Here is a 24424-nt window from a genome sequence, read left to right as displayed (position 1 = left end):
TAATGGTTCTCTCTCATGGAGCAACAGACTTTGCAAAGGAGGGCAAGTCTCCCCTCCCTGAGCCCACCTAGGCATGGAAGCTGACAAGAAGCCGGCAAAGAGAGCATACTCTTTTTGCAGAACTCTGAAAATTCTAAAAACCATTGAATTGTACATGTTAAGTGAATGGTACGGTATGTGAGTTAGATGCCAATAAAGATTCTACTGCAAAAACAGTTCACTCCCCAGGCACCTCTGGGAAAAGTTTAATAAAAAATTCCAGTACATCTACACGATTGTCCTCACCCTTCATCTACAGCAACGCAACAGGGAAAATAAAAAATAAGGGGCAATCTAGACATACTCAGTATAAAAACGCAGAGACCCATCTGAATGGGAGGCCTTAGGGTCTGGAAACCAGAAATGCAGGTTGGCCAGTGGGCCCAGCAGCTCTGGGCTGTAGTTTTGAAGAACTGTCTCTAACGTTTTGAAAATAGCATTTAAAAAAAAGTTGCACCAGGAGGCCTAAGAAGGTTCCATTCCAGAGACAAAGCCATCGTGGGTCGGTCACAGCAAGCCCAGGACACAGGGCTGAGCATTTTACGGCAGGTGAGAGGCTTCTGGAAACCTGGCCTCTGAGGCAACCCTGGACCAGGTGGAGAGGTTTTCAGTGCTGAAGTCAAACTGCCCTCATTCCTCCATCCTCAAAGGCTAAGGAACCAACCAGTCTAACGCCAGACTCATAGCCTGTCTCCTCCAAGTTGCTACGGCCGCTTCCTAACAAGCTCCAAAGTCCTCGCCTGAAGGGGGCATTGAGACCCCTTGGAGATGCTCTATGGCCTGACATTTGGTCCCCAGCCCTGCAGGCAGGCGGCCTAGTCGTCCTCCCCGCCACCGTACATGTCTGCCAGCTTCTTGAAGCGGCTGCCCCACTCGTTCAGATAGTTGTAATCTTGGTCCTGGTCAGAGGTGGAGGAGGTGAGAGAGCTCAGGGACGCGGCGTCGGAGCCGCTGCCCTCATAGTCGAACACCAAGAGGGAGTCGTAGGGCGGGGCTGTGGGGTCCGTGTTAGCTGCTTTCAGGTTCTGCGGCAACAGAGAACAGGTGGTTAGAGTGGTGGGCCCTGCCACTTGCCAGCTGCAAGCCTCCACTGCCTCATCTCCGAGTCCCCCTCTCCCCTCCCCTAAAGTTTCAGAGGTTAAAATGAAAGAATGCGTTATTCATGCAGAATTCATTTGCTCAGGCACCAGCACTCAGCAAGTGCTCAGTGCAACACAGGCCGGGGGTAAGGGCAAGGACTGAAATCAGACAGCCTAGGCCAGAACTCACACCACACACCAGCTTTGTAGCCTTGGGCAAGTCCCTTAACCGCTCTATGCCTGTTTCCTTGTCTGTAAAATGACAATACTTCATATGGGCTTTTTTCCTTCCTTTTTTAAACGATGCACGCCTGTGACACAGCCTTGGGAGGTCTTGAGGACATGTGCCTCCTTCGTACAGTTTTAAAGGAACGGATGAGTAAGTAAATGAGTAAATACCTGTAAAGCAGTTATTAGAATAACACCTGGCAACAATAGCTATGATTACCTAATCAACGCTACGTGCTAGGTCAGTAGTTCCCAAACTTAAATTACCTGGGAATCTTTTATAAATTCTGAAGCCCAGGCCACACCCAGTTCAATTACACCACAATCTCTGGGGGTGAGCCGAGGCATCAGTGGTTTCTGAAGGTGCCCACGTGATTCCAATATGCAGGCAGGGTCAGGAACCAGTGTGCTGGCACTGTCCTAGCTGCCTGCTCGTTCAATCTTTGAAGTCCTCTACAGCAGAGGCTCCAAACTTTGCTCTAAGTGCAGTCACCTGGGATCTGTAATTCAAACCCAGGTAGTCTGGCTCCAGAGTATTCAACTGCTGTATGTCAATAAATGAATAAATCGTTCCTGATTTTTTTTTTTTTTTTTTTTTAGATGGAGTCTCCCTTTGTTGCCTAGGCTGGAGTGCAGTGGCGCAATCTCGGCTCACTGCAACCTCTGCCTCCACCACGTTGGCCAGGCTGGTCTCAAAGTCCTGACCCTCAAGTGATCTGCCTGCCTTGGCCTCTGAAAATTCTGAGATTACAGGCGTGAGCCACTGTGCCCAGCCTCCTAATCACTTTTTGTCGTTGTTGTTGAGACAGAGTCTCGCCCTGTCACCCAGGCTGGAATGCAGTGGCGTGATCTCGGCTCACTACAACCTCTGCCTCTTTGGTTCAAGCGATTCTTGTGCCTCAGCCTCCCAAGTAGCTGGGACTACAGGTACCCGTCACCATGCCTGGCTAATTTTTGTATTTTTAGTAGGGACGGGGTTTCGCCATGTTGGCCAGGCTGGTCTTGAACTCCTGACCTCATGATCTACCCGTCTCAGCCTCCCAAAGTGCTGGGATTGCAGGTGTGAGCAACCGCGCCCAGCCCCTCCTCATCATTTTTAACCACTCTGCAAGTGGGAGTTCTATGGAGGAAGAAACAAACCCCAGAAGTTACTCAAATAAGCCAGAGATCACAAGCTGGTTAGTGGTGGAGTCAGAATTTGAACCCAGACCCAAGACTCCAGGCCCATGCTTGTTCTCCTGTGTGGCTGGTGCTGGGCTTGAATGAAGGGTGGCCCTTGACTGACCTGCCACGTCTCACCTCGATTATAAAGTTGCCGATTTCATCTGGGTTGGCTGGCCGAGGACGGTACATGGGTGTGGGGATGAAGGCTGGTGCCACGTCATTGCGGAGAACCACCTCCGGCCTGGCCTCCAGACCTCGGTGGAGCTGGGTGATGTCATAGTCCTGTGGGGAAATGCAGGAGAGCAGGGGACTGAGGACTCCTGTCCCCCCTCCCCTGCCACTTACATCTCACTCACCCCACACCCCCTACCCTTTGGACACTGGCTCATGGGGAGGTCTCACAAGACAGATAATATCACAGATTTTGGAAAACCCTCGTTTCCATCCTCCCTTGTCCTAGCAAATTAAACACAGGCTCGAGGTTAACTTGGCGAGGGCCAAACAGATTACAGCAGTGGACCAGAGGAGCGCTGGAGGATGGAAGAAAAGGAAGACGCAAGCTTCATGCCAGGGCCTGGTCAACACAGCTAACTTCGTCAGTTGGTTGACCCAATGGCTTAGCCCTGCCAGTGGACTTGGGGGCACCCACCTCCCAATCCTAGAGCCCCCAGTGCCCCACCTGGTCCTCTTCGCCACCCCCCTCTTCGCCGTAGTAGAAGACGTTGTCACGGGTGTCATCTTCTGGGAGTAGGAGGGGCTCCTTGACCTTCCGCTTCTTTCTCACCAACAAGAGCAGCACCAGCAGGAGGACTGCAAGAGTTGGGGAATGTGAGTGTTCCCTCTGCAACCACACAGTAGGCCAAGACCCCCAGGCCCTCAGAGCCCCTCTAACTGCCGACGTCCTCACTCAGTAGCCAGAGCTTAACATGCTACAATGGCTTCACTTGCACCTAGGAAAACTTCAACTCATCAGCGCTGGCAGGATTTGGTCCCAGCCTATGCCTCCCAGTCCCCCTACCCACTCAGGTCTAGGCACACTGGCCTCCTCTGTGTTCCTTGAATGCCCCCAGCAGCTCCCCCTTAAGAACCTTCATACAGGCTCCTTCCTCATGGCAGACTCTATGCCTACACATGGCTCCCACGTGTCAGCTCTCATCTTAGTATCACCCCTCCTAGAAGATTCTGACTTCCTTCTCTCCACCCCAGATTGGTGGTACTGATCCTTAAGAAAATATTCTGTCGAAATGTCGGGATGGGAACCTCCCAACAGATGTTGTCTTTCAGTGAGACTCTCTTTTAGTCACCAGATGTCCCCTAACTCGCCACAGACTTTAAGAACAAGATAATGCAACTTTCATAGGGTACAGTAATTTAAACTTAGGTGAAATGCAGTGTTGGAATTTTTTTTTTTTTTTTGAAATGGAGTCTCACTCTCGTAGGCTAGAGTGCACTGGTGCAATCTCAGCTCACTGCAACCTCCGCCTCCCCGGTTCAAGCTCCCTGCTTCAGCCTCTGTAGTAGCTGGTATTACAGGTGCCTGCCATCATGCCCAGCTAATTTTTGTATTTTTAGTACAGATAGGTTTCACCATGTTGGCCAGGCTGGTCTCGAGCTCCCAACCTCAAGTGATCCAACTGCCTTGGCCTCCTAAAGTGCTGGGATTACAGGTATGAGCCATTGCACTTGGCCGGATTTTTTTTTTTTTTTTTGAGATGGAGTCTCACTCTGTCACCCAGGCTGGATGGAGTACAGTGGCACAATCTCAGGTCACTGCAATCTCTGCCTCCCAGGTTCAAGTGATTCTCCTGCCTCAGCCTCCTGAGTAGCTGGGATTACAGGAGCCTACCACCATGCCCGGCTAATTTTCATATTTTATTATTATTATTTTTTTATCTATTTTTGAGACAGATTCTTGCTCTGTCACCCAGGCTGGAATACAGTGGTGTGACCTCAAATTTTTGTATTTTTAGTAGAGACAGGGTTTCCCCATGTTGGCCAGGCTGGTCTGTAACTCCTGACCTGAGGTGATCTGCCCACCTCGGCCTCCCAAAGTGCTGGGATTACAGGCATGAGCCACCATGCCCAGCCCCAGTGTTGGAATTTTAAGAGGGTCTGGCTTCAGTGATGTGGTCTGAAAGGCTGGCAGGCTATTTGGACATGGGGGGACTGGCCAACTGGTTCCTGGCTGCCTTCTCTGTCATGCCTACACACAGTTAAGCCTGTATTAAGAGGGGACCCTCTAGCCGTCTCTCTATGGCAGTTCGATGAGGGAGTACACACCGCTGCTCAGGATCATTACTGTTTTGCCTGCTGATGGAACTGCTGTCTGTCCTTGGCCAGACAAAACAGACCCAACCTTCCTTGGGAGTCCACAGGTTCTAAGGATGCACACTCACGTGGGCTAGACAGTAACCTCTCCTCTCCTGAATCTGGGGGAAGGCAAGACACCAAGCGAACTTCTCTGAACCCAGGTTTAACTGCCTACTGACACCTCCACTTGGACTGGCCTGGCAAGTCTCTTCCCATGGTCCTTCCCAAACTGGCAAATGGAAATGCCATGTTTCTCCTTAAGGCAAAAGCCTTGCAATCATCGATGGCTCTTACCCTCATCACTCCACACATCAATCTGAAGGGACTCTACCTTGAAACATGACCACCACTGACCACCTCAATGCTGCCATCCTGGCCTGAGCCTCCATCACCTTGCCCCTGGATTATGGCAACAGCCTCCTAAATGATCTCCCTGCTTCCACCTTCGCCCCCATATAGTCTGCAAAGCAGGAATCTTGCAAAATTTAAGTCAAATCACATCACCCCTCTGCTCAAAACCTTCTGGTAACTTTTGGTTCTACCCAGAGTCTTCACAATAGCCTATGAGGCCCAACACAACTGGGCCCCTGTGCCCATCACCTCTCTGACCTAATTTCCTACTTTCCTAGTTTTTTTTTTTTTTTAAGGCAGAGTCTTGCTCTGTTGCCCAGGATGGAGTGCAATGGTGTGATCTCTGCTCACTGCAACCTCCATCTCTTGGGTTCAAGCAATTCTCCTGCCTCAGCCTCCCAAGTAACTGGGATTACAGGCATGTGCCACCATGCCTGGTTAATTTTGTATTTTTAGTAGAGACAGGATTTCACCATGTTGGCCAGGGTGGTCTCGAACTCCTGACCTCAAAGGCCTTGACCTCCCAAAGTGTTGGGATTACAAGTGTGAGCCACTGCGCCCGGCAAAAAGCATGTTCTTGTATTCATGTGATTGGTCTGACTGACGATGTGTGTTGTCTATGTTAAGACCAAGTCAAAAGGTGGAAAAAACAACTGTGATAGGTTCTGTCTTTACAGCCAAGAAATTTGTTTTTAACTAAACATTTCCTCCTACTAGACCAGTAATTTGCAAACTCTAGCATGTATCAGAATGCCTTGGGAGCTTGTTAACATGCAGATTACTGGGTTCTATTCCTACATTTCTGAATCAGTAAATCTGGAGTAGGTTCTGAGAATTTGCCTTTCTAATAATAGCAAATTCCTGGTGATGCTACTAATGCTGTTGGAAACCACCCTTTCAGAACCACTGATGACCTGATGGCAGGGCCGAGTCTGTTTGCTCACCACTGTATCGCCAAAACGTGGTACATTCCACAAGCCCCATAATGACTGATCCTCCTAGAATTAGGAGTTTAAAGAGTGGGCCGGACGCAGTGACTCACACCTATAATCCTAGCACTTTGGGAGGCCAAGGTGGGTGGATTGCTTGAGCCCAGGAATTCAAGACCAGCCTGGGCAACATAGTGAGGCCCCGTATTTACAAAAAATACAAAAATGAGCTGGTCGTGGTGGCCCACACCTGTAGTCCCAGGTACTTGGAAGGCTGAGGTGGGAAGGTCATCTGGCGCCTGGGAGGCGGAGTTTGCAGTGAGCGGAGATCGTGCCACTGCACTCCAGCTCGGGCAACCGAGTGAGACCCTGTCCTTTTTTTTTTTGAGATGGAGTCTTGCTCTGTCGCCCAGGCTGGAATGCAGTGGCACGATCTCGGCTCAATGCAAGCTCCACCTCCCAGGTTCACGCCATTCTCCTGCCTCAGCCCCCCGAGTAGCTGAGACTACAGGTGCCCGCCACCACGCCCGGCTAATTTTTTGTATTTTTTTTTTTTAAGTACAGATGGGGTTTCACTGTGTTAGCCAGGATGGTCTCGATCTCCTGACCTCATGATCCGCCTGCCTCGGCCTCCCAAAGTGGCTGGGATTACAGGCGTGAGCCACCGCGCTCGGCCGAGACCCTGTCTTTTGTTGTTGTTGTTGTTGTTTTTTCTGAGAAGGAGTCTCGCTGTGTCACCCAGGTTGGAGTGCAGTGGCCGGATCTCAGCTCACTGCAAGCTCCACCTCCCGGGTTTATGCCATTCTCCTGCCTCAGCCTCCCGAGTAGCTGGGACTACAGGCACCCGCCACCTCATCCGGCTAGTGTTTTTTTGTATTTTTTTTAGTAGAGACGGGGTTTCACCGTGTTAGCCAGGATGGTCTCGATCTCCTGACCTCGTGATCTGCCCGTCTTGGCCTCCCAAAGTGCTGGGATTACAGGCTTGAGCCACCGCGCCCGGCCGAGACCCTGTCTTAAAAAAAACGTTTAAGGGGTGGACAGGCGATGTTGGTGGCCTCTTGGTTCCAGGAGCTGAAGTTCAACATAGAATCCTGTCTTTCCACTCCCCCATCCTCAGGGAGGGGTGGGGGCCTGGTACTCACGCAGCAGAGCCAGGACAGCCCCCAGCACAGGGAGGATGAAACCCCCCTTCCAGGGATCAGGGCAGGTCACGACATGGCCATGGCAGTCGCACACGGTGGCCCTGATCACTGTCAGCTGCTCCTTGTTGCCATGGTCAGACAGAGAAAGGTGCACGTCATATGTGTCCTGCTTCAGGAACTTCTTCAGGGACAAGACCACTGTGTCACCTGGAGTGAATAGATCATTGATTAGCTGTGGGACAGCATCAGTGCAGGGATCTGAGTACACCAAGATGAAAGTTTGAGAATACGGCTTCCACATGTGGGCAATGGGGAGAAATACTCCACAAGCACACTTCAGAAAATAGCAGTAAAAGCTGATCTTTGGCTAAGGCAAAACTCACCATAATGAAAAGGATTATTGGGATAAAAATATTCATTTTTCATTTTACTTTTTAAAAATCGATAAACACAGTATTTTTATAACATGAAGTTTTAAAATCCATGTCATGCAGGACCAATAACTTCTTTGCATCATTGGCTGCTACACTGTTTTTTTCCTTCAAAAAGAATACTCTTCCTAAAAGACAGCTAACCCAATTTTTTTTTAAAGTAAAAGCAACTTTATTAAGAAAGTAAATGAGGGCCGGGCACAGTGGCTTATGCCTGTAATCCCAGCACTTTGAGAGGCCAAGGCAGATGGATCACGAGGTCAAGAGATCGAGACCCTCCTGGCCAACATGGTGAAAACCTGTCTCTACTAAAAATATAAAAATTAGGCCAGGTGCAGTGGCTCACACCTGTAATCCCAGCACTTTGGGAGGCCGAGACGGGTGGATCATGAGATCAGGAGATCGAGACCATCCTGGCTAACACGGTGAAACCCTGTCTCCCCTAAAAATACAAAAAAAAAATTAGCCAGGCATGGTGGCGGGCGTCTGTAGTCCCAGCTACTCGGGAGGCTGAGGCAGGAGAATGGCGTGAACCCGGGAGGCGGAGCTTGCAGTGAGCCGAGATTGCGCCACTGCACTCCAGCCGGGGCGACAGAGCAAGACCCTGTCTCAAAAAAAAAAAACAAAAACAAAAAAACAAAAATTAGCCAGGTATGATGGCACGCGCTTGTAGTCCCAGCTACTTGGGAGGCTGAGGCAGGAGAATCGCTTGAACCCGGGAGGTGGAGGCTGCAGTGAGCCAAGATCATGCCACTGCACTCTAACCAAACGACAGAGCAGGACTCTGTCTCAAAATCAAACAAAAAAGGATATAAAGGAATAAAGAATGGCTACTCCATAGGCAGAGCAGCTGATAGCTAACCCAATCTTGTGTGATACACCCATATTTCCAACTAAGCATTCAATTTTTTTGAGACTAAGTCTTGCTCTGTCGCCCAGACTAGAGTGCAGTGGCGTGATCTTGGCTCACTGCAACCTCCGTCTCCTGTGTTCAAATGATTCTCCTGGCTCAGCCTCCTGAGTAGCTGGGATTATAGGCACCCGCCACTGTGCCTGATTATTTTTTGTATTTTTAGTAGAGACAGGCTTTCACCATCTTGGTCAAACTGGTCTCAAACTCCTGACCTCGTGATTCACCTGCCTTGGCCTCCCAAAGTGCTGGGATCACAGGCGTGAGCCACGGTGCCTGGCCTTCAATTTTTTTTTTTTTTTGAGACGGAGTCTTGCTCTGTCCCCCAGGTTGGAGTGCGGTGGCGCAATCTTAGCTCACTGCAACCTCCGCCTCCTGGGTTCACGCCATTCTCCTGCCTCAGCCTCCCAAGTAGCTGGACTATAGGCACTCGCCACTACGCCCGGCTAATTTTTTGTATTCTTTAGTAGAGACGGGGTTTTACCGTGTTAGCCAGGATGGTCTCGATCTCCTGACCTCGTAATCCGCCCACTTCGGTCTCCTAAAGTGCTGGGATTACAGACGTGAGCCACTGTGCCCAGCCTCAATTTTTTTTTTTTAGACAGAGTCTTGCCGTGTCACTCAGGTTGGAGCACAGTGGCGCGATCTCAGCTTACTGCCACCTCTGCCTCATGAGCTCAAGCGATTCTCCTGCCTTGGCCTCTGGAGTAGCTAGGACTACAGGTTTGTGCCACTATACCCAGCTAGTTTTTGTATTTTTAGCAGAGGTGGATTTTGTGCCAGGCTGGTCTCAAGCTCCTGACCTCAGGTGATCTGCCCACCTCGGCCTCCCAAAGTGCTGGGATTACAGGCATGAGCCACACGCCAGGCCACATTCAATTATTAATAAAACTAAATGCACATGACTTGGTTATGTAAGTGCTAATGTTAAGCAGATCGAATCTGATGCTAATCTGTGTTATGACAGCATCGGTGATCACACAAGCGAAGGAATGCCAGAAATGAGGCTGCAGCAGGTATTGGGCTAACTGGCCTTCCAAGGCCCAGGGGGTGGCAGGCTAACCACAGAGCAGAAGCCAGGCCCAGCCCAGCCTGCACACTGGGCACCACTTGGGGGACACTGCGTGGCAATCCCACAGTGGAGAAGGGGCTGTGTGTGCAGTGGCCTCTTTAAAGAAAAGCCTTTGCTTTAGACTCAAGTTTCTCAAGAAGGGAGCTATTAGCCTGTGTGGAAGTTTTTTCATCGTGCAGGATTTGCCACCACAGCACTGCAGGTTTGTACCACTAAATGCCAGTAGTGCCCCCAATCATTGAGGCAATCAAAAACCCCCAAGTTTCTACCCGCCCCTCGCCCCCATCCCAGGTTGTCAGCCTATCTCAGCACAGATTTCAAGTTGTTTCTGTTAAAATGCTCTGCACTCTCGCTGGGCTCCTCTTAGTCAAAGGGCCAGAAGGCAGAATCCACCCTGTCCCCATTTAGTGCCAGGAGGCAGGGACAGCTCTCCGGGCTGAACAACTAGTCGACCATGTGGAGCAGCCAACATGGGGTATCTGTCACTAAAACATCTCTGCCACCCTATAAGGCTGATTTCTCAGTTGTTCATGACGATGGCAGTGGTGACTAAATGGGCACTTTTTTTTTTTGGAGACAGAGTCTCGCTCTGTCACCCAGACTGGAGTGCAGTGGCACGATCTCAGCTCACTGCAACATCCGCCTCCCAGGTTCAAGTGATTCTCCTGCCTCAGCCTCCCGAGTAGCTGGGATTACAGGCACGTGCCACCACGCCTAGCTGATTATTTTTTGTATTTTTAGTAGAGACAGGGTTTCACCATGTTGGCCAGGATGGTCCCGATCCTCGAGCTCATGATCCGCCCACCTCAGTCTCCCAAAGTGCTGGGATTACAGGCGTGAGCCACAGTGCCCAGCTAAATGGCCACTAAGTGCCAGGTCCTACCCTGATCCTCACCATCGCTTTAAGAGGTGGGAACTGCTGTTATCCTCATTTACAAATGCAGAAATTGAGGCTTAGGGAGTTAGGTAACTAGCCTGAGGTCACGTGGAGTAGAGTCTGGATTAATTTCCCTGACAAGAGGACAAGGGCAAACAGAAAAATGAAATTAAAGCCAAGAACCAGGTTATCAATACTGTTCCAGGTATTAATAATAATAACATTGGGTTTTGGCCATAATGCTTATGCTTTTTTTTTCCCCTCCACACCATGGTGAGACTGCCTAGATTAAAATCCTGATAGGCCAGGTGTGGTGGCTTAAGCTTGTAATCTTGGCACTTTGGGAGGCCGAGGTGGATCACCTCAAGTCAGGAGTTCAAGACCAGCCTGGCCAGCATGGCAAAACCATGCCTCTACTAAAAAATACAAAAATTAGATGGGCATGGTGACAGGCACCTGTAATGTCAGCTACTCAGGAAGGGATAACTGCTTGAACCCAGGAGGCGGAGGTTGCAGTAAGCCAAGATTGTGCCACTGCACTCCAGTCTGGGAGACAGAGTGAGACTCTGTCTCAAACAACAACAACAACAAAAAAAACCCTAGTGACATTTTTATTTTATTTGAGCTACAGTCCCACTCTGTCCCCCAGGGTGGAGTGCAGTGGCACAATCTGGGCTCACTGAAACCTCCACCTCCCAGGTTCAAGCGATCCTTCTGCCTCAGCCTCCCGAGTAGCTGGGACTACAGGCTCACGCCACCATGACTGGCTAATTTTTTAGGAGAGACAGGGTTTCACCATATTGGCCAGGCTGGTCTCGAACTCCTGACCTCGTGACCCGCCCGCCTCAGCCTCCTAAAGTGCTGGGATTAGAGATGTGAGCCACCACATGTGGTCATGACATTAATTTTTAAAGCCATAACACAGCCGGGTGCGGTGGCTCACACCTCTAATCCCAGCACTTTGGGAGGCTGAGGTGGGTGGATCACGAGGTCAGGAGCTCAAGGCCAGCCTGGCCAAGATGGTGAAACCCCCTCTCACTAAAAAAATACAAAAATTAGCCGGCATGGTGGCAGGCGCCTGTAGTCCCAGCTACTCGGGAGGCTGAGGCAGAGAATCGCTTGAACGCAGGAGGCAGAGCTTGCAGTGAGCCGAGATCACGCCACTGCACTCCAGCCTGGGCAACAGAGCGAGACTCTGTCTCAAAACAAAAAACAAACAAGTCATAATGCTTCTGGCAAGATACTTTGGCTTCTGTAAGCCTTGATTTCCTCATCTGTAAAGTGTGTGTGTGTGAGAAACCTGCTCACAGGCTGCTGTGAGGATGAAGGAATCTAACCTACATAGAGCATGTCACGTGGACCTGGCACAGCGCATGCGAGTGGTGGCTACGATCACTGTGCTGGGTCCTGACTCTTGCTATGTGACACGGGCCAAGTCACTCCCTCCCTCTCGAGGCCTCAGTTTTTCCATCTACACAGGAAGGCGGCTGGGCTACAATGGTCTTTTAGGGGTCCTGTGGAATTCCAAAGGCCTCCACCAGGTTAATAAATAGTATCTGATTGAGGTTCTAGAGGAGACCGTTGCCCCCGTGGCCCAAAAGCTGCTAGGATGGGAACGTGTGCAGAATCCTGGTGTGGGGCAGATGCCCACTAGTGGGACTGGCACCCACCCGCTACCACCACTCACTCAGGTACCTTTCTCGTTGACCTCTGCTGTCCAGTAGATGTCTGAGTCGTCTATGAGCTGGGCCTGGTAAGGGGAGGTGTGGGGGGACAGGTCCTTGTCTGTGATGTTCAGCACCTGGGACACAGGGCTTTGGTTGCAGATGGTGATCTGACGGGGCTCAGGGACTGGGCCATGATCGTTGACATCAATCAGTGTTAGCAGGAGGGTTCCTGTGCCGGTGGTGGGAGGGCTTCCTGTTATAAAGACACATATGATGAGCTCCCTGTGACCCACCCAGTCAGCCTCAAGGGGGTTCCTGTTTACCGCCCAGCTCTCTCCTCTTAAGACCTTCCATGCCCTTGCTTCCAATACATGGCACATACATGCCCATCAGGTCATCATTCTCATTTCAGTAAACAGCAGACATTACTATCACGGCACAGTTGCAGCCACTTCATCCAGACAGCCACTAGAACCACAAAGCAAAACCTACTGGCTACCTCAGGGTTACTCCAGTGTTTGGTCCATCAGCTTCAGGGAAGCCTCCCTTCATAGCCCTGCTGCAGCCTCTCACCTGCCTGCAGGTCCTGGTTCAATACATGTCAACCAGACGTGACAACTACGTTATAATCCCCCATCTGTCATGGTGTGGCATCACTGATCTGTCATGGCACTTTCCAGTCAGCCCCTAGTAATCAATCACAAGGGAAAACTGACAGGCCAATTCAGGACCCAGTGAACCAAAAAATAAGGCTGAACGGACTCTCCTAATGCTGATGTTTTATTTACTTATTTATTTTGAGAGTCTTGCTCTGTTGCCCAGGATGGAGTGCAGTGGCACAATTTCGGCTCACTGCAACCTCTGCCTCCTGGGTTCAGGTGATTCTCATGCCTCAGCCTCCTGAGTAGCTGGGACTACAGGTGTGTGCCACCACGCCCAGCTAATTTTTTTTTTTTTTTTGTCATTAGTTATCATTAATTTCTTATAAAAGAGAAATATGGAAATTATTTACACGATGAAAGATTTCAGAACTTCAGTGGAATGGGCAGCTTCACGTTGATGCCATTTCAATAGTGAATTATTTCAGTCTATGTACTTTCCAAGAATGTCACCATCTCTAAATAGGAAATAATCCTTGTCATCTAGAACTACTTTGGTGCCTCCATATTCTGGGAGAAGAACTTTATCTCCAGTTTTCATGCTAACTGGCTGAATCTCTCCACCCTTTCCTTTAGAACCCGATCCAGCAGCGACTACTGTTGCTGCAATAGTTTTCCTTGAGATTTTTCTGGAAGCATAATGCCTCCTTTGGTTATAGTTTCAGCAGCACTCCTTTCAGCCAATACTCGGTCAAAGAGTAGAAGAAACTTTCTAAATGCTTGTCCTGCCATGACGCCCTCTGCCTCAGACTCGTCCTCTGCTCTTGTGTAGCGCTGCAAGGAGACCTGCGGTCAGACCCTGGCAACAAGTGAAAAGACTGCCTGGACGTAGGGGCGCTCGCCCCAGCCCCCGCTGTTCGCCCCCTTGTCCCTCCCCGTGAGGGACAGCGATTGCCCCAAGGGATGCTGTGATTCACCCCAAGGGCCCTGTGCAGGCCGTAACGCGGGGACTGGGGGGCGGCACACTCAGCTAACTTTTTATGTTTTTAGTAGAGACAGGGTTTCGCCATGTTGGCCAGGCTGGTCTAGAACTCTTTTTTTCTTTTTTCTTTTTTCTTTTTTTTTTTTTTTTTGAGGCGGAGTCTCGCTCTGTCGCCCGGACTGGAGTGCAGTGGCCGGATCTCAGCTCACTGCAAGCTCCGCCTCCTGGGTTTACGCCATTCTCCTGCCTCAGCCTCCCGAGTAGCTGGGACTACAGGCGCCCGCCGCCTCGCCCGGCTAGTTTTTGTATTTTTAGTAGAGACGGGGTTTCACCGTGTTCGCCAGGATGGTCTCGATCTCCTGACCTCGTGATCCGCCCGTCTCAGCCTCCCAAAGTGCTGGGATTACAGGCTTGAGCCACCGCGCCCGGCCGGTCTAGAACTCTTGACCTTAGGTGATTCGCCCGCCTCGGCCTCCCACAGTGCTGGGATTACAGACTTGAATCACCACGCCCAACCCTAACTCTTATTTTTTAATGTTTCATTTTTTTGTAGGAACGTGGTCTCTGTATGTTTCTCAGGTCAGCCTTGAACTCCTGGGCTCAAGTGATCCTCCTACCTAGCTAGGCCTCTCAAAGTGCTGGGATTACAGGCCTGAGTCACCTGGCTCCCTCCCAACTCTTGGGTTTTAGGGAAATTGGAACCATGGCCAGTCCCTAGGATCAGTCTTTTGTTGTTGTTGTTGCTTTTTGAGATAGTCTCACTCTGTCGCCCAGGATGGAGTGTAGTGGCACAATCTTGGCTCACTGCAGCCTCTGCCTCCCAGGTTCAAGCAATATCTTCTGCCTCAGCCTCCGGAGTAGCTGGGACTACAGTCATGCGCCACCCCACCTAGCTAATTTTTTGTATCTTTAGTAGAGATGGGGTTTCACCGTGTTGGCCAGGCTGGTCTCAAACTCCTGACCTCAGGTGATCCACCTGCCTCGGCCTCCCAAAGTACTGGGATTACAGGCGTGAGCCACCGCAACCGGCCTAGGACCAGTCTTTAAAAGACTCCTCTGAAAGACCCCTTTGACCGTCTGGACTGGTTTGCAAATAGCCCTCCCCGACACATGTTCCCACCTGTGGAGGGAACATGCTGTGCTGTGTCATGTGACCTGAGAACCAAAAGTGGCCCTTGTGGGAAGGCTGGGAGGATGTTCTCACCATTGTCCATGGCCAAGACCATGACTTCATAGATGTTGTTTCTCACAAACCGCTCATCCTCACGGTCTAGGGTGCCCGCAACAGTGACCTGCCCACTGTCTGGGTCCATGGCTAGCCACCCTGCTGGGTCTCTCAGGATGCGGTAGCTGGAGAGGAAAAGTTGAGACGAGTAACATCCAGAATATTTAGAATCCTGTAGAACTCTGTAGCGCCACAAGGAGAGACCTGTGGTCTGACACTGGCAACACATGAAAAGACTCCCTGGGCGCAGGCACACTCGCCCCAGCCCCCACCGCTCGCTCCCTTGTCCCTTCCCGTGAGGGAAGGCGGTTGCCCCAAGGCGCGTCATTCAGGGCCTCCTCATACCCACTGGCTGATGACCTCTAGGCACCTAAGCAGGATCATACGGAAAACGTGCCTCGCCCATAAACGGGGTCCTAAAGCAGCAGGTGCAGGAGTCCCAAGAGGGATACATGACAGAGTGAGAAATACCTGCCCCCAAACCCCTATTCAGTCTTCAGCCTCAAACAGGGTAGGAAGAAGAGGACCTATGCAGGAGGGATATTCCTATTTAACAGTCTCTACGGTAATCAGAACAAACGCTGGCCATAATCACCCACCCGCCAACTGCACCAGTGCATGCTGCTCACCGAGTCCCGCTCCTGAGTACCTGATCTTTTGATTCTCCTTGTCAGGGTCTTTTGCAGTGTAGACACACACAGCCTCCCCAGTGGGGATGCCCTCCTGGACCTCAACGACTTTGGAAGGCGGGACAAACACGGGTGCCTCATTTACATCCTCCACGTGGACCACTATGGTGGCTGTGGAGGTTGGCAGCTTCAGCACAAGAGGGGTCTCATTGGTCACTTCAACATATAGGGTGTGCTGGTTTTTGGCCTCAAAATCCAAACCCTAGGAAAGAAGAGGAAGAAGGACCTGAACCACCATTTTGAGAGGACTACAGTACAGTTGAGACGTCAGAAGGAAAGAGCCAAAACTTGAGGGGCTTTAGCCCCCACTAGCAACCATGCTGCCCCTTCTCTGTCCCATGAACACTCCTGTGTTTCCTGAGTGCACATCTAATGGGGCCTCTCAGACCATCCTAAAGGTAACTGTATTAATAAGCCCTAGAATAATGGTTCCCAGTGGAGTGGTGGTGATGTTTGAGAAAATTGGGGGGCCTGGCATTGTGGCTCACGCCTGTAATCCCAGCACTTTGGGAAGCCAAGGCTGCTGGATTGCTTGAGACCAGGAGTTCAAGACCAGCCTGGGCAACATGGCGAGACCCGGTCTCTACAAAAATACAAAAATTAGCAGGGCAGGCTGGGCGCGGTGGCTCAAGCCTGTAATCCCAGCACTTTGGGAGGCCGAGACGGGCGGATCACGAGGTCAGGAGATCGAGACCATCCTGGCTAACACGGTGAAACCCCGTCTCTACTAAAAAATACAAAAAAACTAGCCGGGCGAGGTGGCGGGCGCCTGTAGTCCCAGCTACTCCGGAGGCTGAGGCAGGAGAATAGCGTGAACCCGGGAGGCGGAGCTTGCAGTGAGCTGAGATCTAGCCACTGCACTCCAGCCTGGGCGACAGAGCAAGACTCCGCCTCAAAAAAAAAAAAAAAAAAAAAATTAGCAGGGCCTAGTGGTGCATGCCTGTAGTCTCAGCTATTTGGGAGGCTGAGGTGGGTGGATCATTTGAGCCTAGGAGCTTGAGGGTGCAATGAGCCAAGACTGTGCCACTATACTCCACCCTGGGTTGACACATCAAGACCCTGTCTCAAAACAAAACAAATTGTAGAAGCATTTCTAGTTGTCGTAATGATGGGATACCACTGGCATTTACAGGCTGGGGCAGGGATGATGTGTCTCAGAATCAGAATGCTACAGATACGAGGAGCTATTCCATATCCTATGTGACTTGCTAATATCTCCATGGACATTAAGACACTCCTGGATGTGAAAAATCTGTTTAATATAGAGTCTAGAACACATTTTACATATAAGTCAAGTTTTTGTGTGGTTTTAGTACATACTGCATCTTCTAGGAATGCAGCTCATGGACATTAATACACTCCTGGATGTGAAAAATCTGTTTAATATAGAGTCTAGAACACATTTTACATATAAGCCAACTTTTTGTGTTTTAGTACATACTGCATCTTCTAGGAATGCAGCTACTGAGGGGAGCTCCTATTGTAATTTGTTCAGGACTTCAAGAGTTGCTTCTTCACTGTTCTGAAGACATCAACACAACTTGCAGTTTGAGCTGCCAGGGTAACACAGTGTCCACTGCATTTGGATGATTCTACAAATGGATGTGGGGAACTGACCACTTCATTATGTTTTCTAGTATAGCTGTGCCCAAAAGTTTACATATCAAAATATTTTATATTCAGTAAACTTTTTTTTGTAAAATTTTAAATTTTTATTTGAGACAGGATCTTGTTCTGTTACCCAGGCTGGAGTGCAGTGGCTTGATTATGGCTCACTGCAGCGTCAACCCTTTGGGTTCAAGCAATCTTCCCACTTCAGCCTCCTGAGTAGCTGGGACTACAGGTGTGTGTCACCACATCCAGGCTGGAATGCAGTGATGCACACTCGGCTCACTACAACCTCCTCCTCCCAGGATCAAGCGATTCTCCTCTCAAGTAGCCTCAGCCTCTCAAATAGCTGGGACTACAGGCGCATGCCACCACGCCCAGCTAATTTTTGTATTTTTAGAAAATACAAAAGAGACGGGTTTCACCATGACGGCTGGTCTCGAACTCCCGACCTCAGGTGATCTGTCCGCCTCGGCCTCCCAAAGTGCTGGGATTACAGGCATGAGCCATCGTGACCGGCCCCAGCTAATTTTTTGTACTTTTAGTGTAGACAGGACTTCTCCATGTTGTCCTGGCTGGATTTTTTCTTTATTTTAGTTAGGATATTCTCTATTTTTAGAAATCATGAGTTAGGTTAGTTATATTATAAATGAACTTCATTTCACATCATTTCACAATATCAAAGTGGCATTCCAAAGTATTTGTTGCAGAAAAGAAGACAGCAAACCCCAGTCTTTAAAATATATTATTTCATACAATATTTTATATTCTCAAACCACACCATTCTCAAACCACACCATTCTTCACAGTAAACCAGGAAGTAAAAGAAACTGATGCGCAGGGCGTGGCGGCTCACGCCTGTAATCCCAGCACTTTGGGAGGCCGAGGCGGGAGGATCACCTGAGGTCGGGAGTTTGAAACCAGCCTGACCAACATGGAGAAACTCCATCTTTACTAAAAATACAAAAAAATTAGCCAGACACGGTGGCGCAGGCCTGTAATCTCAGCTACTCAGGAGGCTGAGGCAAGAGAATCGCTTGAACCCCAGAGGCGGAGGTTGTGGTGAGCCAAGATCATGCCATTGCACTCCAGCCTGGGCAACGAGCGAAACTTGGTCTCGAAAAAAAAAAGAAACTGATGCAAGATTAGGCCCATCTTCTTTTTTTTTCTTTTTTAGTGCTGATGGGATCTTGCTATGTTCACCAGGCTGATCTGAAACTCCTGGCCTCAAGCGATCCTCCCACCTCAGCCTCCTAAAGTGCTGGGAATATGTGTGAGCCACTGGGCCTAGCCTTATTCAGACTTTTTGACCCAACCCACGTCCTATACCCCAATAAAAACAAAAATACATACACACAAAAGAGACTTTTTGAGAGGCAGGAGTGTGCCTAAGCACTAGGTGATTCAAAACATTTTATTATCTAAACACCTAGACATGAGTTTTAGAGTAAATACAAAGTCAACATGGATTTCAATAAAATGGACCTCTATGTGAGACTGGTCTGGGGCAACCACTGGACACTCTGGTCTAGGAGGAGGCTCCACTGATGTGCTTCAGTTAGATCAGTGACTCTTACCCATTTACGAAGTGGGCTCCTGGGTAAGATTTAGTTTGAACAAAGGGACTCCACAACACGAGAGTGGTAGAACACTGTTGGGAGCCACTGGGCTGGTACGATTCCTGGTGACTAGCTCACGGTTGACAGTGGCTCCTCATCCTGAAGGCTGCAGACCTGACCGCCCCAGGTATAGCCATTGTCTGAGGCCGGAACTCACTCACCTTCTTGGTTGTCAGGATGCCCTGGTTGCTCTCAGGGTGGGTGGCGATGGTAAAATGGTCCCCGTCGTCACCGCCCACGATGAGGTAGGTGGCACGCCACGCTGGTGAGTTGGGGGCATCCAGATCAGTGACTGTCAGCCTCTGCACCTCATGGCCCACTGCATTCTCAGGCACATGGGATTCATACTGCCAGTGTGAGAAGCACAGTGCTATTAGAGCAGATAACGACTCTCCCACTCCAGAGGCTGAGAAGCCTCCATCCAACCTCAGGGCATGCCCACGCCTTTACCCTTTCCTGGACCACCCACCCACTTTGTGGGGTTTCAGGGTATACCCAGCGGCAGGATGTCCCCAGCAGCAGCCTCACAGCTGCCGGCACAGACCACACCAATCCTGTGCCTGCTTTCCTTACACACAGGGGCCTGATGTTCCAGAAATCTCACAAGTTTACATGCCCAAGCCCCTGCCACGTGTAGCTACCTATCCCGCTGAGATCAGAAAGGAATAAGGAAGGTGGCAAGAAGGGCTAGGTGCCTGAATGGGCTGGGGCACTGAACAGGAATTTTTTGGAGGTTCTCGGACATGTGACAAACACTGGAAAATCAGCTGCTCAGAACAAAAAAAAAATTTTTTTTTTTTTTTTTAAGACAATCTCACTCTGCCACTCAGGCTGGAGTGCAGTGGTGTGGTCTCGGCTCACTTCAACCTCCACCTCCCAAGCTCAAGTGATCTTCATGCCTCAGCTTCCCAAGTAGTTGGGACTATAGGCGTGCGCCACTGCACCTGGTTAATTTTTGTATTTTTAGTAGAGACGGTGTTTTGCCATATTGGCCAGGTTGAACTCCTGGCCTCAACTGTTCTGCCCGCCTTGGCCTCCCAAAGTGCTGGGATTACAGGAGTGAGCCACCATGCCTGGCCCCATTACACATTTTGATTCAGACCTAACTAACATTCAGAGCTCTCTAAAGATGGAAGCGGGAGGACGTAATTGGCACCTTGATTGGCACTGAGTCCTCTGCCTTGGAGGTGCGCAAGCGTTCACTGGGACAAGATAGGCAGGTGTAGGTACAAGGAAAATATGTTTTCAAATCAACAAAGATTTTCATATCGAGCACTTCTTTTCGGGCATTGTGTTAGGAAACGTCCATAGGTTAATTCATTTGAAACTCAGAACAATGCAGCAGGTATTATCATTATCTCCTTTTCACAGATTAGGAAATGGGGCACAGAGAGTTTAGGTAGTTTTCCTAAGGTCACACAGCCATAGTGCTGGGACTGGCATTTGAAGCAACATAGGCTGGTTCCAGTTTCCTGAGAAAGGCAAACCTTGGTCGTTCGTTATCTGATGAGGGACTGAGTGCGGAAGCGGCATTACCTTCTGGGGGTCAAACACGGGAGCATTGTCATTGGCATCGAGGATCTCCACTACTGCCACTGCTGTGGTGGTGGAGCCGTCTCCATCCATGTCTGTGGCCTGGATGGTCAGTGTGTACTCAGGGACTTTCTGGGGAAAAAGAGAGGAGAGGGGAAGCCCACTGTGGGTGCAATCTGAAGGGTCCCTCCCCTGACCTCCAGGAAGCACTGGCGCACGGGTGTGCGGATGCAGAGGAGGATCTCTCCCTATCATAATGCTGACTCCTTGACCAGCCCTCCCTCACTGCCAGGAGAACAGAAGCAGAGAATGCTGTTGGAAAGGGAACCAGAGATCCAAATAGTTCTCCTGGGCCTGTCCTAGGGAAGTCTTGGCATCGCCCCGACCCTTGAGTGCTCCAGAATGAGTTTTGTTTTTGTTTTTGTTTTTGAGACAGGGTCTTGCCCTGTCACCCAGGTTGGAGTGTAGTGGCGTGATCTTGGCTCACTGCAACCTCCACCTCCCAGGTTCAAGTGATTCTCCTGCCTCAGCCTCCCAAGTAGCTGGGATTACAGGTGCCCGCCACCATGCCCAGTTAATTTTTGTATTTTTAGTAGAGACGGGGTTTCACCATGTTGGCCAGGCTGGTCTTGAACTCTTGACCTCAAGCAATCCTCCCACCTCGGCCTCCCAAAGTACTGGGATTACAGGCGTGGGCCACCGTGCCTGGCTTCAGAATAAGAGTTCTGAGTGAGGATTTGGATAAAGGTATCAATTAGGAAACAGGCACCAACTCCAGTATCCATGGAACTAATTCTACTTTGTGGCACATAAGGGACCAATTTGGGTAATGTGCACACTAAGTGAGCCACTCTGACAGGAAATGAGGAAACCCACAGAAAATAACAAAAGTAGGCATTTTACAGCTGCCTCCCAGCCCTGGAGGAGATTTAACGAGATTGGCTGGCAGTGGGCCACGGGCCCAAGGGAACCAGGGGCATCACATGTGAACCCAGCAGCAGCCATCCCAGCTGACGTGGGTCCTCACTGTTCTGCCTTGGGCTTTGTGGGCAGGGATGGGAGCTTCTGCTCCCAGAGTCAGACTCCAGCCTGGGCAAGTCTGGGTAGGCAGCACTTTCCCTATGGGCCACTCACTTCCCGGTCCAGGCCGCTAGAGATGACGCTGATGGTGCCTGTGCTCCGGTGAATGGTAAACATCAGGTCGTGTGGGTCCTTTGGTTCTTGGCTATGGATGGAGTACGCAACCACCCCATTGTAGGTGTAGATGGCATCATCCTCATCTGTGGCTGTCACCTGCATCACAGAAGTACCTGGAGAGAAGGGATGAGTATCTTGTCCTCCCAGTTCCAACTCCAGCCCTGTCTACTTCTGGAACTCTTCTTTTTTTTTTGAGATGGAGTCGCGCTCTGTCTCCCAGGCTGAAGTGCAGTGGCCGGATCTCAGCTCACTGCAAGCTCCGCCTCCCAGGCTTACGCCATTCTCCTGCCTCAGCCTCCCGAGTACCTGGGACTACAGGCGCCCGCCACCTCGCCTAGCTAGTTTTTTTTTTTTTTGTATTTTTTAGTAGAGACGGGGTTTCACCGTGTTAGCCAGGATGGTCTCGATCTCTGACCTCGTGATCCGCCCGTCTCGGCCTCCCAAAGTGCTGGGATTACAGGCTTGAGCCACCGTGCCTGGCCTCTTTTTTTTTTTTTTTTTTTTTTTTTGAGATGAAGTCTCACTCTATCACCCAGGCTGGAGTGTAGTGGCACAATCTCAGCTCACTGCAACCTCTGCCTCCCGGGTTCAAGTGATTCTCCTGCCTCAGCCTCCTGAGTAGCTGGGATTACAGGTGCCCGCTACCACGCCCGGCTGAATTTTTTTGTGTTTTTAGTAGTGATAGGATTTCACCATGTTGGCCCAGCTGGTCTTAAACTCCTGATCTGAAGTGATGTGCCCACCTCAGCCTCCCGAAGTTCTAGGGTTCCAGGTGTGAGCCACCACGCCTGGCCTCCATCAGCCATGTTCTAACACCTCCAGTTTTTGCTGCATTCCCTGTAGCTGCCATGCACTCAAGAGCCTCGCATTAGGCGCTTTGTATGATGTAACACTCTGCACATGGTATTTCTAATCTTCACCACTCTTCAAGGTTGATATTACTCCCATTTTTAGATGTGAGAGTTGAGGCTTGGAAGTCAAGAATATGCCCAGGATCACAGCCAGTAAAGAGGCAAAGCCAAGATTCAAATCTAGGTCTTTGAAGCTCCAAAGCTCGTGGTTCCCAAGCTTGGGTGATCATCTGAAGCTTCAGGGAAAATTTCACATCTACAGATTCCAGAGCTCTGCTCCAGGATCATTCTTATTCAGGAACCTTGGGATGGAAGGGGGTGAATCTGGATTTTTAAGAAGATCCCAAGTAATTTGATACCTAGCCAAGGAAATCAGGTATGGCGGGATCTTCTAGCATTTAAGGGTGTGGGCCCAACAGCCCCGTAGCAGTCCCCTTCCCAGTCCTCTTACCTGGTAGGACTCCCTCTAAGACACTCCCTCGGAAGGTGTCCTGGGTAAACTTGGGCTTGTGGTCATTCTGGTCGGTCACGATGATGGAGATGTTCATGGGATCCTCCACTGAGGCACCATTCTCTGACACAGCGTGGCCAAAGAGCTGTGGGGTACACAGCTCTGGGGTCAGCCTGGTGCCACCCACCTCCCCAGGCCTAGGACCCCACTTCTGAGGGGACATTTACAGTAGACACTAAAGGCTACTTGCCTCATACTTGGCAATCTCCTCCCGGTCCAGTGGCTTGTTCAACAACAACCAGCCTGTCTCCTTCTCGACAGCAAAGACACCCTCCGGGGGGCTGTCTGCCCCCGGCCCCGTGATGCTGTAGAAAATCTTCGTGTCTCTATCTTTATTAGACTTGAGCTGGAGGGAAAAGAAAACGGCAGCTGACAAAGTAACAAATATCCCATGACTGTGACAAAGAGTCCTCTGTGAAGAGGGGCACTGCCATAGGAGAATCTGCTCACATAGGGGAGGTTTTCCTCTCTCGGCCCACACATTCAGTAGCAAGAAATCTCATGCAGGCCTTTGAATGGGGGTCCCTGGGGCCACCAACGATTCCCAGGAGAAGGCACAGTCGTACCTGATTCAGCCTCTGCGGGAAGGGACCTTTGCCATTTTCAGGGACAGATATTGGAGCAACCACCCAATCTCTCTTGTGTCTTCGTAAGATACGTTTGGATGGGAAGATCTTCAATGGATTCCTTTCTTTCAGTGACTTTCTGTCCTGCAAGGAGAGAAACCCCTTAACCCAGAGGTGCAAATAGCTGGGACATACTCAACATCCTCTCATCTATAAGAGTTAAGGGCAGCTGGGCACGGTAGCTCACGCCTATAATCCCAGCACTTTGGGAGGGTCACTTGAGCCCAGGAGTTTGAGAGCAGCCTGGGCAAGATAGTGAGAACCTAAGTTTAATAAAAAAAAAAAAAAAAAAAAGAGGTAAGGGTGAGGAGACCTAGATGAGCCTATTGCAAGGGGAACTTGGTGTTTACTTATACAGGAGGACCAGTGAAATATACCACAGCACATCCATCTAGTGGAATACTATGCAGCTCTCAAAATAAGAATGAGTATGCTCTCTAAAAAAAAAAAAGAGCTTTTTTCTTTCTTTTCCCTTTTTGGAGATGGGAGTCTTGTTCTGTTGCCCAGGCTGGAGTGCAGTGGCAAGATCTCGGCTCACTGCAACCTCTGCTTCTCAGGTTCAAGTGATTCTCCTGCCTCAGCCTCCTGAGTAGCTGGGATTACAGGCATCTGCCACCACGCCCAGCTAATTTACGTAATTTTAGTAGAGACGGGTTTTCACCATATTGGCCAGGCTGGTCTCGAACTCCTGACCTCAAGTGATCCACCCGCCTCAGCCTCCCAAAGTGCTGGGATTACAGGCATGAGCCACCGCACTCGGCCTGATCTTTGATTTATACTGTCAA

General features: G+C 50.2%; 1 protein-coding gene and 1 pseudogene across 3 annotated transcripts in view; both read right to left on the bottom strand.

Annotated features, from left to right (window-relative positions):
• Positions 1–216: 216 nt before the first annotated feature.
• CDH3 (cadherin 3) overlaps positions 217–24424 on the bottom strand; it is a 59789-nt gene continuing 35581 nt past the window's right edge. The window contains exons 3-15 of one of the 3 annotated variants that reach the window (XM_033218798.1): positions 23580–23723; positions 23204–23359; positions 22954–23098; positions 21589–21764; positions 20458–20586; positions 19083–19268; positions 15655–15896; positions 14985–15130; positions 12228–12452; positions 7243–7449; positions 3190–3320; positions 2646–2792; positions 217–1064 (exon numbers count right to left, since the gene is read on the bottom strand). In XM_033218798.1, coding sequence (XP_033074689.1) covers positions 855–1064; positions 2646–2792; positions 3190–3320; positions 7243–7449; positions 12228–12452; positions 14985–15130; positions 15655–15896; positions 19083–19268; positions 20458–20586; positions 21589–21764; positions 22954–23098; positions 23204–23359; positions 23580–23723 — 2244 coding nt within the window. In that variant the 3' untranslated portion in view covers positions 217–854. Of the gene's footprint in view, positions 1065–2631; positions 2793–3189; positions 3321–7242; positions 7450–12227; positions 12453–14984; positions 15131–15654; positions 15897–19082; positions 19269–20457; positions 20587–21588; positions 21765–22953; positions 23099–23203; positions 23360–23579; positions 23724–24424 lie in introns of all 3 variants that reach the window. The other 2 variants (XM_033218800.1, XM_033218799.1) reach the window with 2 other exon arrangements.
• Positions 13220–13599, bottom strand: LOC117087956 (annotated as a pseudogene).

This window comes from Trachypithecus francoisi, unplaced genomic scaffold (assembly GCF_009764315.1).
Source record: "Trachypithecus francoisi isolate TF-2019V2 unplaced genomic scaffold, Tfra_2.0 Lachesis_group10, whole genome shotgun sequence".
Lineage (NCBI taxonomy): Eukaryota > Metazoa > Chordata > Mammalia > Primates > Cercopithecidae > Trachypithecus > Trachypithecus francoisi.
The sequence above is the reverse complement of the archived record's forward strand: the minus strand, read 5'-3'. Positions and strand labels throughout refer to the sequence as shown.